Raw genomic sequence first — 16,064 nt, 5'->3', positions numbered from 1 at the left:
ACCCTGAGAGAAAGGGAAGAGCATTGTGGTGTATAGCAATATAATATGAGAAGATAGGTAATGCTGAAATTGTAAATGGGCTCAAAAAAGATAAAATATTCATTCTAGTAGTCCCATATTTTATTTTGTAGTATTTTGAATTCATGGCAGCAGCATCTTGCCTTCATAAACAGCTGTGAGGATTGGGGTTTTTTTGCTTGTATAACTACAACTAGTAATTTAAAAGTCTGGTTGGTTTTTTTGTTTCAAAACACTTTAATTGGGTTTTGAGGTCTCATTTATCTGTAAATTATTCAAACACTAGTTAATTTTACTAAATAACAAGAGTTGCAGGAACAGAACTTTCTGTTTGCTTATTTTTCTGTTTTTTTGTTTTGTTTTTTGTTTGGTTGTTGTTGTTGTTCTTGTTTTCCCAAGGTCATAGATATTCTGAGTATCCCACTGTGGGACTTTTTATGAAGAAAACTAAACCATCCTCCCTGTCTCATTCTCATTAGAAGTCCAATAGAGTTGCTGAATGTGGCTTAACAATTACTTCAGAGCAGTGGTGTAAGAATCCTGCACATCTGTGGTGGAGTCACAATGTACTTGGAAAATTAATAGCTGAGCTAAAGGAAACTGTAGGAATAGCACATGTGTGGGCAAAGGGCAGAACCCAAGAAAAGCAATTTTTGCAGCTGGCTGAACTCTGTCTCCTCTGTTTTACTCACATGTTGTCTCCATGATGCTCACAGCAGGGCCCTCCAGCTCCTGAAGCTGTGTATGAACACTGATTTTATATTTGGTTCCAGGCATCAGCTCAAAGAAACAATGTCTAGGTGTCCCTCCACCAAGATTTACTTCTTGCTTTTTTCCATCTGGAATTACAGAAGAAACCATGAAAGCTCTTTTTTTTTTACTGTTTTATTGAATGATATGATTTAAATAATAAATAAGAAGAGTACATGACAGCATATGAAGAGTAAGAGGTTGGCATAAGTTAATAAACTACATGCTGCCTTACTTTTGGAAAATGACCTCTGTGCAGAAGTCTCTGTAACATTTCATTCTTCATACTAAGTAGGAGCTGAGGAATGTGTCAAACATCTTCAGGAAAAAAAAGATTAATTTTTCCCCATGCACTGAAGGCAATAAAAATCACTAACACTGTCATGAACAGGCTTTGGATCTAGTCCTAAATTATGAGAGTCTAACTAGAAATTGTTGCATTATGAAATTCTATGGTATCCTTTGTCTATTTCTCTGGTTCTCGGCATATATAATGTGCTTGGGCACAACAAAAGAGACTGAACCAGATATCATATTCCAGCTTTCACTAGTAGCCACTTTGCAAAATGGTTAAGGGATAGCATTTACAGGGTTCCAAAACTGATTCTGCTAAATCCTGCATTGGAAAATACACTGACAATAGAAAAAGGCTGTGTACTGGAAATAGCATAAGGCATGTTTTAATAACAAGAAAAACTTTATCACCATTTAAAATCTGCATCAGGAAGAAGTGAAATACAAGCAATTGATCTCACATTTTACAGAGTGTATAAAAAATGACAAATAGCCACTTAATGCTTATCAGGTGTTACACTAGTGTAAAAATATTTGATGCCTGAACCAGACACACACCCAATTTGACAGTCAAATCCCTTCAGGATATATATTATTAAGAAATATTTGTTCACACTCTAGGTTGTTCTGCTCACATTTAGGTGCTTTCAGCTCAGCTAAATTCTGGCAGTTCTATATGAGGAAAGTAGGGTGTTGGCTAACTCCCAGGTGAGAGGGATGTCTGTGCTGTCTTGTGTGAGCCAAGATCTCTGCTATCTGAATAGCTTGTCTGTATTTCAGGGCTTCAAATAAACCTTATCACCATCCACTTGCCACTGCACAGAAAGGTCATGCCTTTTTTGCCACATGATCAGTGTTACTGTCCATGACACCTTTAACACAGCCCATTAAGTGTTCCTAACTGCACTTCTCTCAAGTTATCCCAGGTTTTCATTTGCCGCCTGTCAGAAGAGCGCTGATGTCTGCTCTGGATAAGAGAGCTGTTCTGCACAAACAGTCACAAAATGTCTTCTGGCTACACCTGACAATCAGTGAGGCTGAAGAGGCTGTCATTTACCCTCTAGATATGCTGTGCTAAAAGCATCAAAACTTCTTGTGTGACTGCATAAAACTGTGTCATGTTTATCCATATGAGTAACATTACTACTATGAACTACAAAGAAGCATCAATAGAATGAGAACAAACAAAAGTGGACATTGTTCTGATTCTGTGGGCATGGTCTGGATTCATTCAGAGCTTTGCTACCTTTCTGCCCTCTTCTCCTGTCTGTCCTAATCATAGAAAGCTACTGCTGGTGGTATATTTACAAACTTTGATGCATCCTTATCCATCTTCTGTTCCTCACAGCAGTGAAAAACTCAGGTAATCACCCTTCTTCTACTGATAGATCCAAGTTCCTGACATAAAATGCACAAGCTATCAACATGTTTGACATAAAAGGACAGGGATGCTACCCCATTCTGAAACTGTCACTGTGTACACACCTCTCTTGTGTCCATCATTTCCAGTACTTCAGAAGCCAGTCTACAGGTCTAACTGCATACAATTTCTATGCAATTCAATTCTCTGGGTTGGGCTGTAGCTGCAGGTCAAATTATTTAGTAACTTACCCTCGAGTGACTCTATAACTACCCTGTAAGCAGTAGCATGTCTGTGAAGCTGCCACTGAGCACACAGACTTGTCATGCGGACTTGGTAGGAATCCAAATTCATCACTCCCAAATACACTGAAAATTAAATACGACAAAATTAGTTTTATACCTCTAATAAGACATGAAAGAAAAAAAATGACAAAATTATTACAGTGAAACCAGTGCCAATTCATTTTTAACAAATAATGTCCATAGCTGCTTAAAAACATCAAGAAAATCTAAAAGAAGAATTTTTAAAAGCAATGAACTTAAAAAACAAAAGTTTAGAACTTTAGGCAATTTACTTAAAACTAAATAATGAACACTGCTAAAAAGTTTAGTTCTTACAAATAAGTATAAAAGTATCATAATAACAGCAGTATTTCTGTCAAAATCTAATTTAAAAATTGAGCTTTAGCTATCTAAAGAGCAAATAATATTATATATGGAGCTAGAAAAAATATACTAAATAGACTTTTCATGAAGGAAATTTACATATACTACTAGGCAAATATATTTTTGGCTGATAAATTATAACTGCTTTATGATTCCTGTCTTGCTAACATCCAGCAGAGCACTTAAAAGCCTGGTATAGTCTCATAGAAAGAGAGACTTTCATTTCAGGAAAACAAAGTAACGTCTTCCATGTGAAAATTTATTCAGGGAACTGCAGAAAGCCACAGTTGTAAGGAAAACCAGCTTGTAGAGATCTGAGCAGCATGAAATCATTCTTACAGGTTTTGGCCACGCCTGTTAGGGCATCACTGAAGCCTGTTGAGTATGAAGCAAATACTTTAACACTGTACTCCGTTCCACTGAAGAGATTTAGGATGAGAATAGTATTAATATCATCCCCTACAAAGGTCTCCAATGCAGGACCAGGAGCTGCAAAAAAAAAAGAAATATATTAGAAAATCATTTGATCATCCACTAAATTAGAAAAAAATATAAGTGTTCATAAAGTTAATATTTTTTGCCTTTTTTTTAACCATACACAAAGACATTCTCCTCAATCCTTGCATGGAAAGAAGACACAACAAACACACTTAGGAAATTCAGCAGTGGGATTCATTAAGGCAGAGCTAGACACTGGTTCTATTAAAAACCTTTTGCTCTGCTTCAGTGAATTACTACTGCTCTAAAGGGGCAGCCAAATATCTCCCCAGTTTGGTCGTGTGCCAGGACCAACATGGGGGGCAGCAGATGCCAGCCAGCACTACAGTCACTCAGGGCTTCTTATACAACAGCATCATTTAAAACTGCAAAAATGATAATGAAAATAGAAAAGAATGAAACTTTCCCAAGTCAGAATCTCAAACAGCTCCTTCATCACCTCCCCTAGTTGTTCTGGATACACTTCAGAAACCAGTCAGCAGTATTGCCTTTGGACAGTACTTTAGCCCCTTAATGGTCACATGTCTGTGATTTGCTGTCAATAGAGGATCCTGTTTTTCTAAAGAAATTTGAAGGATTCTGGATGTCTTGTCCAGCTGCAAGGTACAGGCAGGCAAAGGATGCAGCACACACAAAAGGGACAATGCATAAAATGTCAAGTGTCTGAGAAGAAGTGAAAACCTTTTATTGTGAGGGGAGGGAAGTTGAAAAACAGTAGAATACAGAAGGGAGGAACAGGAAAAAGCAATCATATTCTCTGCAACAGAGTCATGATAAAGTGAAAAAACACAGACTGAAAGAGCTGGGATTAATCAGCCTTAGGATGGGAAGTCTAAGGGGAAATCTACTTCTGCCAACACCTACTTTATGCAAGGTGGTAGAGAAGACACAGACAGAATGTCTTCAGAGGCAAACAGGAAAATGTAGAAGAAAAAAGAAAAATTTTGCAACATGGAAAATTTTTATCATATATTAGCAAAGCCACTGCCAGTGACAGTAGTCAAAAGCTGGGAGAGATACTTAGAGAAGTTTAAAAATCTCCATCCTTGGAGATATTATAAATTCAATTGGTCAGGGTCCACTGAAACCTGTTCCAAGCTGGACCTGTCCTGTTCATGAGGAAGACTCGATGATCTCCAGAGATCCTTTCCAACCTGCATCATTCTGTGATTATCAAACTTTCATATTCAAAAATATGAGGCACCAAAGTTAATAACACTTTCAAGGCTGTAGCTGCAACTGATAGTTTTAAGAACAAAATTGAGTGAAAAATAATGTTCAGTCAGACATAACCCCAAAAAAATCAGTGTAAAAACTCACTGTTGACAGGTTTGTAGACAACCCTGTAACCCATTGTTGCTGAAGGTGGGGCATCCCAGCTGATTCGTAATCTGTTGTACCACTCCTCTGAGACACGTAAATTCCTGGGAGCAGACAGGGGCACTGAAAAGAAACCACACTGGGATTTTACAAGTTTATCTCATACAAGTTTATACAGAAAAATCAAGATATGCAGATACAAAAAGTGTGATACCCATTAGTCTCAGATTTACATGTAAAATTATCAGGATGAAACTCTTAATCAAATTCATTCTTTGTATTACTCAATTAATTAACCACAAACTTTGATCAACAAACAATGAATTTTTGAATTAATTCCAAAATTTTTTCATACATTTCTTTTAAAAAAATTCACTTTTGTTTCCTAAAAATGTAAGGTAATTTAGAGATAATTATACATTGTATAGTTTATTCCAATCCAAGCAGACTAATGTATAAATCATGGTCTTTTGAGCACTTAATTCTGTAGGATGGAATCAAAGGACTTATTTACAAGTGATTTAAGTCTCTGCATAAATAGCACTTCAATTAAGACAAATTATGCAAATTAGGAGAACATTTCAATAAAATTATACTATCATGACTACAAATGCACAATGAAAGGATTTTTTACAATATACAGAAGAGAGGAAGCTTAAGCTACAGCTGAGTAATCTTTTGGTACTTGGTCAGAACTCTGGAGATAATGCAATCACTTTTTATAAACAGTTCAGCAGCATTTCCTATGACCCTTAGAAAGCAATGATCTCACACAAAAGAAAATCTAACAGTACAATGGTTGGTTCAACACCATCTCAGCAGGTTTTGTTTACTTTCTTTCTGTATTAGTTGGCTTGCCCTTGGTGGGCTGGTTATCAAGCATTTACCAGCTCTATTACTGAACAAGTTTCTGCAAACTCAGAGTATTTGAATATAAAATACAGCTTGTATTTTAGAAGAAACCCATTGTTTATAAATCAATCAACTGAGATTAATTTAAAATTTGAGTCATATAAGTCATGCAAAATAAGCCCACATTTATCCTAAAATACATTTCTACAGCCAAAGAAAAAAGGCTACAAAGAGTAAGCCTTTATTCATGCACATCCTGGCCAAAGACAGGCGGAAAGTTTGTACTTACAAGTTTTGCCAGGAGCCGAGACACTGACTCCCTCCCCATCAGAATAGACCGGGGTTACAGTAACTTTGTATTCTGTATCAGACAGCAGAGGGTGAAGTAGAAGAGTGTTTTGTCTGCCAGGCACCATTACCTGGAGGGTCAGAAAATGCAGAAACAAATGAAGCTCAATGACTAGAGCCAAACCACTTTATCTTACATAGCCTTTGACAACACATTCCACTACCATTGCTATATAACTTGCATTTTCAAATATTAGTGATGCTCTACATTAAAATAAAATCACTACATTATTCACCCTTTTAACAGATCTACCATTACACCAAAAGAAAATAATGGAAATGCTCCTATGAGATAACACTGTTTTATATTAAACCTATGAGCCACTGCAGGTCCATAAATCACTGGTACTGTTTGGATCATAAATATTTAAATTATTTTACTGTATAGACAAAATACATCCTCTTGATGTATTTATTCTGGACATATTTAGATTTTTCTGAAGCCTGGTGACAAAGGCTGATTGTTTTGCTCTCTGGAGACAAAAATCCTCCATCCCTGGGAGGAAGGAAAATCAGGTTATGAGATCTGGAAGCATTGAACTGAGCAAGCAGGAATAAAAAATGTTTTTCCTGTCTGCATCTAGTCTGGAGACAAGCAAATGAAGGCAGCTATTTAGGAGAGGAAGTAGGATGGCATCCCACAAATACCACAGGATCCCAATCTGCCAGGGAACATGGAAGATCTGCAAGAAAAATCCAACCAGACAACCTGGTAGTAGAGCAGCTGTAGAAATTCCTCCAAACAATTTTTTGGTTTAGAGTACATGTTTCAGCGTGCTGAACTAAGCACAGTGACAGGTTTCCCTATAAGCAGCTAGTTCTAAAACTCTTGAATAGATTATTGTATTTTAGCTAGAGCCTCAAAAACCAGTATCACAATAGTGGTGGCAGGAGTGCCAAGCAAAGCCTTGCAATTGCTTAACTCACCAGTAAAATTTAATCTCAGGGAGCCTCCCAAGCCTGTATGGGAGCCACTTACATTACATGGTATGGGCATGGTAAAGAAGAGAAACTATTCCTATGTTTCCTGTGCAGAGATCTGTGCTCTGAAGTGATGCTGCTGGAAGCAAGTCCCAGGGTCCAACGTCACATTTTGGACATTCCCTGGCTCAAGTCCATTTTGCGAATCTGTCACCTGAGCCAGCAACTACAAGGATTTGGCAAGAAGTTGAGAGAAGCATAAATCCTTCAAACTCATGGGGGAAAAGCAAAGAAATAGGTCTATAAAAGCTTTTTGTTATTTCAAAGAGCACTGATGCATGTGATGATGGCAAAGATTTGAAGCATATCCTCAAGAAAGGTCTCACCAGTTTAACCCTCCAGGATTCATTCAAAATACTTCTAGTTTTGGCAAGTGATACAAAGAAGGAAATTTATCTAGTGCACCCAGGTGTTGATACTTGTCAAAGTGCTTCATTCTTTGATCAAAACTGAACTTAAACCATTAATAAATGTTCTTGAAAGATTTCCATGTTCCTCTTCCATACACATGCATTCAAAACACACAAACCAAGTTTCTGAAAAAATCCAACTAATTTTTTTAGTTTTTAGAACAGTGGATGCAAACATTGAGAACTCTCCTCTCCACATGTGCATAATCTTCCACAGATCAATATGGCTTTCAGCAATGAGAAACATTTTTGGCTTTAAAGAAGAGAAAAAATTTGATCTTTCCAGTATGTACAGCACAAGCAAGAACACATATGCAATTTAGAGCTTGACCCCTCTGTATTCTATTACATTTTCTAGTCCCTGATTTTCAGCCAATTGCATCAGGAATTATAAAGCTTATTAATATTTTTATGGACAGGGAGGAGTAACTGAAACTTATATCACTGAAATCAGAGCCAAAAAATGTAAGTGCTCACCACAGAACTGTCACGCTATAGAAAATGTAAGCCCAAATTCCACAAAACTTTTGGTTTCTGCCTAAAAATTGTACTAAGAATATAAGCACTCTCCTAAAATTGAACATCTGTGTTGTTTTATTGACATCTGTTGAGCGCCTCTCAGGTGCTTGAAGCCACATGGTAAAATACATTCCTTCAATTAAAATGTGCCAAATTTTAAGTATAATCTTACATAAATCCTTTTTCAGTAAAATATTTATGCACCTGATTAATTTCAAAGATGAAATGTGGTTAATCTATTTGCTGAATTGTGACTAAAGATAATAAGGCTTGAGAGTGTATTTAAAATTAAATAATTTGTGACAATAAAGTCAAGATACCTACCTAATAATACAGTTTTATAATTTTATTTAATGAACTTTTGAGTCAGCTGTACTGTCATTTTGATAGTCACAATTTTAATACCTTTCTTACAGTTTTAATTTCATTTTAACATAGTAGTCATTGGATACTAAAAGAGGGAGAGGGAGAGGAAAACGAAAATTGTTTAAGACAGTACAAATATTTAAGTGTCATTAAAACACAATCTCAGGATAGAAGAATGACTAGGAGTAAAAAATAAAATTAAAAATAAAAATACAACTTGTATGAATTTAAAAAAGTACAGGAAAAAAGAGACAGCCAGCTCCTCTTTTAACTGTGAGCTCATTAAACATTTGTGTGATGGACCTTGATCTTACATTCAATTGCTGTTGTCTGCAGTGCCACGTGCTGTGCAATTAGAACTTTGAAGTTCAAGCTCACAGTAATATCAAATATTGATCCCTTACTAATTGCAACAAAATTGTCATATAATAAGATATCATGTCTTAGCAATTATTAAAGAAGCTTGTGAAGCCAATAACCAAACCCATACAGACCATTCTTACTGCTTCCTCAGCACGGTCACCTTCTGCAGTGAGGTAGGTCACTCGGAACTGCTGAACACTGTAGTCAGAAATGTCCCATGTCACCCTCAGACTTGAGGTTGTTTCATCATCTATAACAAGATTTCTGACTCCTGTTCGAAAAACTAAACCCAGAAATATTTAATTAATATTTTCTCTCCTGAGTTTTTAGATTTAATACCATTTTTATATTTTTCTGATTATCACCAAGTAGCTGCAAGCTCTCCTGAAGTCATGGTGGCTCTGAAGATCCACAGTAGGCAAAACCATATAGCTCAGTCATATTTAGGCTTAAAAATATAAAAACTGTAATCACTTATAATAATAATAGCTATCCTACACTTCTATTAACATATAATATCCCATCTGCTTTGTTTATCTTACTCAGTTTATGGAACTTTAAAATAATCCAAGCTAGAATGCTACAGAAGGGAAATAACTCAGAAATGCTGTTCATTAAAAGTCAATTTCTAATTACAGGGAAAAGAAAGAGAATACTCAAAACTAAGCAAAATTCGAAAAGAGTTCCCAGTCTCACATTTATAAAGGGAAAGAGAAATTCTAGGTGAATTCTCCAAATCAGTCTCTGTACTCTGAAGTAATACCATTCAGAGTCCCTGCCCGGCGTAAGGGGCTGGCTCCTGATCCAGGTGTGTGCGGGAGGCTGGCCAGGCAGGGACGGGTGCAGAGCAGCACAGCGTGCACAGTGTGCACCCCTCAGCAGTGCCCTGCCTTCCCTTCGGGGCACCTCAGCAGCAGCACAGCTCTGCCCCAGCCCAGGGCTGCCTGTGGGCAGCCGCAGTGCTTCGCCCTCGGATTTGGGCTGTGGCATTCGCTCAGCTTACCTGCGGTGCTGGGCTCAGCGGCTGCGGCGCTGCTGCTGGTCACCGTGCTGGGCACCGTGGTGGCACTTGCAGCTGGAAAACAGGACTCGGTCACTAACAGCTCAACAAACAGGGAAGTCACAGCATTTTTCATGTATGTCTAACTGTGACAAGTATCCCACACACTTCAGACATTTCAGATACTACAAGGAAATTACTCATTTAGTTTACTTTAGGCACATATATTTGCAGGGTTAGCATTTAGATCTGCAGATAAGACATAAATACAAACTGTGTAATCAAATAATAATGGGTATATTTTCATAAATTTCTGTCTGAACTATGCATAATAGACTTCCACTTTGACCATTTGTTAAGGTTGTCTGATTAATTAAATTGGAAGTTTTATAAGGGTGTTTTACTTCTGTCCATGTAAAAAAACAGAAAGCAACACTGGGAAGTATCAACATAATTTGGATGGGTGTGGGCTTCTTGTTTCAACAGAAGATTTAGAATTAGGTCTGCAGTTAAATTACAAAAAACAAATAAAATTTAGAATTTACACATAAATATGGTTGTTTACTTATCCAAGTAATTATTGATAAAAAGAGAATAGAGTAATCTTCCTGAAATACAGGCTATTGTTTTGATAATAAACTATAAAATAAATTGGACATGATTATCAAGTTTTATCTTTGTTGCTTCATGTCAATGTCACAGGAGGCCTGTGTAAGCTTTTTGGACCATTATTTCAGCCGAGAGTGAATTCACCTCTAGTGACTATAAATTACATAAATAAGAAGGGAGTAAATTGAAAATGCCAAACATCTTAAGGGAAATTCCTGTAAATCATTTACTTTAAAACATTCACCGCAAATCCTTTCCAAAATCTGATGTATCTTCTCATAAGGAACCCCATTCAAAGACTAAATATTAAAATGAAGGATGGAAGAATATCTGCCCAGATCCAAAGGTTATTAATATCACATCTCAGAAAGGGAGCCAAACCACTATTTTGATTCAATGCCATCTATCACATAATATTAAATTAGTAAAGCAAAAACTACTCAGCAAAGCCCTGCTGCTGAACCACCACATTCTTCAATATTATAGCTACCCAAGATGAACTATGTTTTATATATAAGATGCATGTCTCAAATTTCAATCACTTAAACATTTTTTAAAATTACAATCAAGAGTTTGTCTTACATGTAGCTCCAAGAATAGCAACAACTTCGCTTTCACTTTCGTCATCAAAAACTGCCAGCAGAGAAACTTCATATTCTGTGTCAGGCAACAGACCCTCTATAACATGACTGTCTGCATCTCCATTTATGACAACCTAAGTTACACAGCAAGATTGAAGAGTATCAGTTCTGCATCTGATTATGTTACATGAATTGACTGAAATTAAAGAAGGAAAATCTATTTTGCTTTAAAATAAATTAAATCTACACTTTGATCTGCCCAAAAATTTATTAATACCACAGAGTACATCTGAAAAAACACTTAAGAATATTTAAAATATATAGTATTATGCTTTTACCAACATCTATTTAATTGCTAAAGCTGACCAAAGGCTTTTTTTTATCACTACAATTCAAAACATTTATCAATAAAAACAACATAACAGAATAGGTTAACTTCCATTCATACTTCTACTATTCAAACATTGTTATGACAAATGTATTCAGTATCTGCCCTGCCTTAAAAAGGCTTTTTCAATACCAGAACTGTAGTCTCAGTTATGGTTCCACAATTCTGAACAGAACTTGAAAAAACATGTGCTTCAGACTTGAGGATTAGGAGAGATGTGCTGATGATTAGTTTGCTATACAGTGTGAAGTTTTAAATGGTAATTTTCCTCATTTCTAGCTATGACAGCAGCACAAGATTGATGTGCAATGTAAACTGTAAGCAGGTTTCACTTCAGATTTTTGTGTGTTTCATTTATTTTATTGGAAGGGATCACCAGATGGGGAGGAACTGGAACAAAAGGGACAATAAAACAGAAGGTACAGGAGCCTGATCAGTAATTCTGGTGAAATGGGCTGGCCAGTTTTGGGAATAGTTTTCAGGTCACACAAACAGACACTACAACAAAACAACCTTTCTCTGGCTTAACACTGACAAGATTTTAAAGGTGGTCACAGTATATTCAACATCAAAGTTAGACTTATAATGGAAATCAAACAATAGACATGCCCTGTGTAAAATCTGCCACTGAGGTTTGCAGAAACAGTGAATCACACTTTCTTCTTTTAACTGCCACAGAAGATTTCCTGAGTTGGTCCTGGGGAAAAGGGACCCATAACACAATTGCAGACCTTCTGAGCTCCAATACAAAAAGAAAACCAGAAATAAATAAATCAGGGCCACGCCTTCTACAACTATCAAGTAATGAATCAGGCCTCCCATGCTGCACACTTTCTGGCACAGATTTTCTTAGGAAAATTTCAGGAATCAGTTTTGAGTGAATCTAGCTGTATAATAAGAAGTACATGTAACGCCTTTCTTTTCAACTTTGGCATAATTTCTGAAGAATCACTTCCTTCACCCTCCCCTCCCAGCTACAAAAAACAACACAAAGTGCTGAACTTTCAAGCAGGCAGGACAAACAGCAGCAACAAGCACATGAGTACAACAGCATGCATCCTCTACTGTAACCTAGAAATAAAAGGCCCCCCTTAAATTTATTCTGGCTTTTTAGTTTATACACCTGACTACACGCTCCTCACCCATCAGCAGAGAGGGTGAAGTGAGATGAGAGGTGTGTGATTAACCACTGGCCCCTGACCTTACTCAGCTAATTGGCAAGTTGGCTCTTGGGAGAAAGAAGGAGGGAGTGCATGTCCTTTGTCTGCATGACTGATCACTTAGCAGGGAAAGAAGCTTAAAGAGGCAACAGCCTGGAGGTATTGTGCTATCCTAGGCCTGACCCCGCTGGAGAGGTCATGCAAGGAGAACAAGAGAGCAGCTCAGGCATTTTTAATATCTCAACATTCTAAAATATTAGAGCCTCCAGCTGTTCTTTGTGAACACAGTGAACAAGTAGAACCTTAGCAGTTCAAATATTTCTTGATAATTTATTCTCACACTGGAAGAATACAGCTACTCACAGAACTGAAATAGAAACAAATGAGTTCATCTACTGCAGAAGAAACTGCTAGTGGATGACCTGTGTTCACTCATCTGCCAACTCCTTTTCCCTGCTCACTCCTCTAATTTCTCTCTTTCTTGCATGACTACCTCTCACTAGGTGAAAGAGAGGAAAATAATCAGGCTAAGCTAAATTTACAGAAAAAATGACACATAACCTGAGCTATAATGACTGCCTTCTGCCCTAATGGATGACAAAATAATGCATGAAACCTAGGGCCAGGTGGGAAATGTCATTTTTCCCCCTGAGTTCTGTACCCAGATAAACAGTTTGCAGATGTGGCCTCTCCACACACTTCTGATGCCAAGAGAGAAAGATGTTTGAGAGTCACTTAAGACTGAGAAGTACAAAAGAAGCCAAAATAATGAGTTAATAAAGAAAAAGAGGAAATGAGACAGACTATGAAAATTTGGGAAAGAAGAGAAAGTGTCTGTCTACTTTGAAAAAAGAAAATTTAAAAGGAAAAGCTAAAGGGATGAAAATAATTTTAAAATTTAGACTGATGGAATGGGTACTATGGAAAAGGTGTACAAGGGCTTAATGCAAAAAATACATCATTAGAGGAAAAAAAGAGAAAACATGAAGAGGAATAGATGAACAGTCGAACAAATTAACTATGTGTACACTTTTCCCTTTGTAATGTTACCTGATAAGGCTTCAGAGGCAATTTTACTGTGGCCAGAACATTAGACAAACTTGGAGCTTTATGTGAGGATATCACTACTCTGGCTGAGCTACCATCATCATCTTCACATCAAAGTAAAGAACATGAAACTCTAAAAACTGAAGTGGCCCCAAATAACAACGCTAGTTCTAAGGTTGTTGACACATTACAGATTAGAATGACTATTCACAAAATTCACAATTCCCTATTTCCTCTTCAAAACAAAACTGGAATATTGGTTTGATTTTTGTTTCAAGAGCTTTGCAGTGGGACAGATTTTGCTGTAAGTCAGCTGGCCATATTTAGCTAGCAAACGTTGCTGCACAGTTGTCCTCAGAACGGAATTCTCCCTCCTTTTCACCCCTCATGATGGCAAGGAAATTTACCTCCTCAGACTTCCCCCCATCCAAAGGAATCCATGACAATCTGTAAAAAGCAATATCTGATGAGGTGGGCTTCCAGCTGACCCTGAAACTATCTGTTGATACTTCATCAATTTCCAAATGCTGAGGAGCTGGAACTCGCTCTGGAAAATATTGCACACAAGAAAAGTGAGAGTGAATTATGCTCTGGCACTTCCATAGATGGCAACATTAGGCACACACCATTTTACTTGCAATTTCTTAAAATAGCGTAACATGGGAGGTAGACACCAAAGGCACTAGGGAATAGATTCTTTATTCTAACTGGACAGGCCTCCTTGTCCTCTTTCCACTGAAGGAGCTGCATGAAACCCTAAGTCCATCTCCTTTGCTCAGGTTCTTTTGTAGTACCTCAAAGCCAAGTCCCAGTCTCTGCCCTTTCTAGACTCTGTGTACATTTCCATTTGCACTTTGCATGTGTCAGAATCTTGCACCATACATGTATGCTCTCCCTTCCTCTTCCATCTTATCCTTCTCTTCCCATTATTGTTGGAAAGCACTGATATGTGTCATCAGCCATTCATTTAATGCAGAACTACAGTTACAGAAACTGTAACTGTTAAACAAACTACAGGAACTTTGAATGTCTTATATTTTCTCCTTTTGATGTAGTTCCTCTGTATGTATATAAGGTTATACCCCCTAGTGCCTGGATAGTTCAGTGGTTAAATGTATGATTCAAAACTCATCACACTTCATCTGGAGATACAAATGCCATCACATTGAATAATGCTTCAGAAAGCTGTGGAGATGTTTTCATGATGTCAAGAGATTACTCATGTGAGTAAAGAGGCAACTGGCTCCATAGTAAGGGAGCAAAGAAGCCAAGAGCAGCAATGAAAATAACAGAAAGCATTGCCTATATCTGAATTCACAGCCAGAGACCTTTGCTGTAACTTATCTTACTTTCCAGTAACATAAGAAAGCATAAAATTTCTTCTTGGAAAGCCTTCAGAAGTCCAGCAATACTTACTTGTGGTAAAACTGCCAGTAAGTGGTTCAGACTGGCCCTCATCGTACTGGGAGAAAAGAGCAACAGTATACTCTGTAAGGGGTGCCAAACTTTTCAGAGTATGGGTTGAAACACGACCAACTTCCACCTAGAGAAAGCATAATTTTCAGTAGATATTTTTGACCATACAATACACTATCATTGTGTGACATTCTTCTGGGTAATAATGATACAGAAGGAGAATGTCATGCAATTAGTAGAGAAATTCAGTGAAACTATGAACAAGCATAAACTCAGGTCCATCAAAGCTGATGAAACCAGTTCTAATAGAAAAATTACAAAAAATGAGAATTTTCCACTTATGGAAAACCATATAAAAGGAGAATTCAGCCTTGGTAAGCCCAGCTGTTCAGCTAACATCAGCATTGCATGTTCAGGAACCCAGAAGGAGAAGGAGCTTTTTGGGCAATTAAACCTAACCCCTTACCATAGACAATCACTGCATAAAACCCTCATGTTTAACATTTGTCAAGAGACAGATGAGAGTTTTGTCTGGTCTCTCTCCAGGCCGGAGTTAAGTGACTTTGCCAGGGACATAAAACTCAAAGCTGTATAAACAGTTTATCAGTCCAACTATTCAGTGCCACATTAGCTCAGCACCGCAGGGAAAATGCTACCAGGCAGAGCAAATGAAAACATGCCACCTGTTCTCTGAACAGAAAAAGGAAAAGTGAACTGAACATTCACTCACATTACCAAGTATACTACAATGAGCCTGAGATGTTCAAATACCACTGTGACCTGTACAGTCAGGCATATTATCTACATTAAGGGTAATCAATAGGAAGTGGTCAAATAATTTCTAATTTAAATTTTAAGGGACCTAGCAGAAAGAAAAGAAACAAAACATTGCATAGGTATACTCTCTTCTAAAGCTGGGAGCAGTTTCTTCAGGTTCAATACAAATATTCCACTTTATACAGATGAAAGGCCAGATATGTCCCAGAAGAAACATAATTACAGAGAACTACCATTAAACACTTCTTTTGCTTGAGGGCCAAGTTATCCATGACAACTAATTTCCTAAGGGACCTAGACTGTTCTAACAATCAAACACACTTATTGCAATTATTTTTT

At 37.3% G+C, this 16,064-nt stretch overlaps 1 protein-coding gene across 5 annotated transcripts in view; it reads right to left on the bottom strand.

The window, feature by feature from the left end:
- COL14A1 (collagen type XIV alpha 1 chain) overlaps nucleotides 1-16,064 on the bottom strand; it is a 110,107-nt gene that overhangs the window by 46,590 nt on the left and 47,453 nt on the right. For all 5 annotated transcript variants that reach the window (XM_021546489.4, XM_085572481.1, XM_085572482.1 and 2 more), the window contains exons 15-24: nucleotides 14,949-15,075; nucleotides 13,940-14,079; nucleotides 10,939-11,071; nucleotides 9,751-9,822; nucleotides 8,879-9,030; nucleotides 6,050-6,179; nucleotides 4,909-5,031; nucleotides 3,430-3,579; nucleotides 2,674-2,790; nucleotides 711-857 (exon numbers count right to left, since the gene is read on the bottom strand). In XM_021546489.4, the coding sequence (XP_021402164.1) occupies nucleotides 711-857; nucleotides 2,674-2,790; nucleotides 3,430-3,579; nucleotides 4,909-5,031; nucleotides 6,050-6,179; nucleotides 8,879-9,030; nucleotides 9,751-9,822; nucleotides 10,939-11,071; nucleotides 13,940-14,079; nucleotides 14,949-15,075 (1,291 nt within the window). The remainder of the gene's footprint in view (nucleotides 1-710; nucleotides 858-2,673; nucleotides 2,791-3,429; nucleotides 3,580-4,908; nucleotides 5,032-6,049; nucleotides 6,180-8,878; nucleotides 9,031-9,750; nucleotides 9,823-10,938; nucleotides 11,072-13,939; nucleotides 14,080-14,948; nucleotides 15,076-16,064) is intronic.

The sequence above is a fragment of the Lonchura striata genome, chromosome 2, assembly GCF_050655825.1.
Source record: "Lonchura striata isolate lonStrDom1 chromosome 2, ASM5065582v1, whole genome shotgun sequence".
In the NCBI taxonomy this organism is placed as follows: Eukaryota; Metazoa; Chordata; class Aves; order Passeriformes; family Estrildidae; genus Lonchura; species Lonchura striata.
This window is presented reverse-complemented; position numbering and strand designations above follow the sequence as displayed.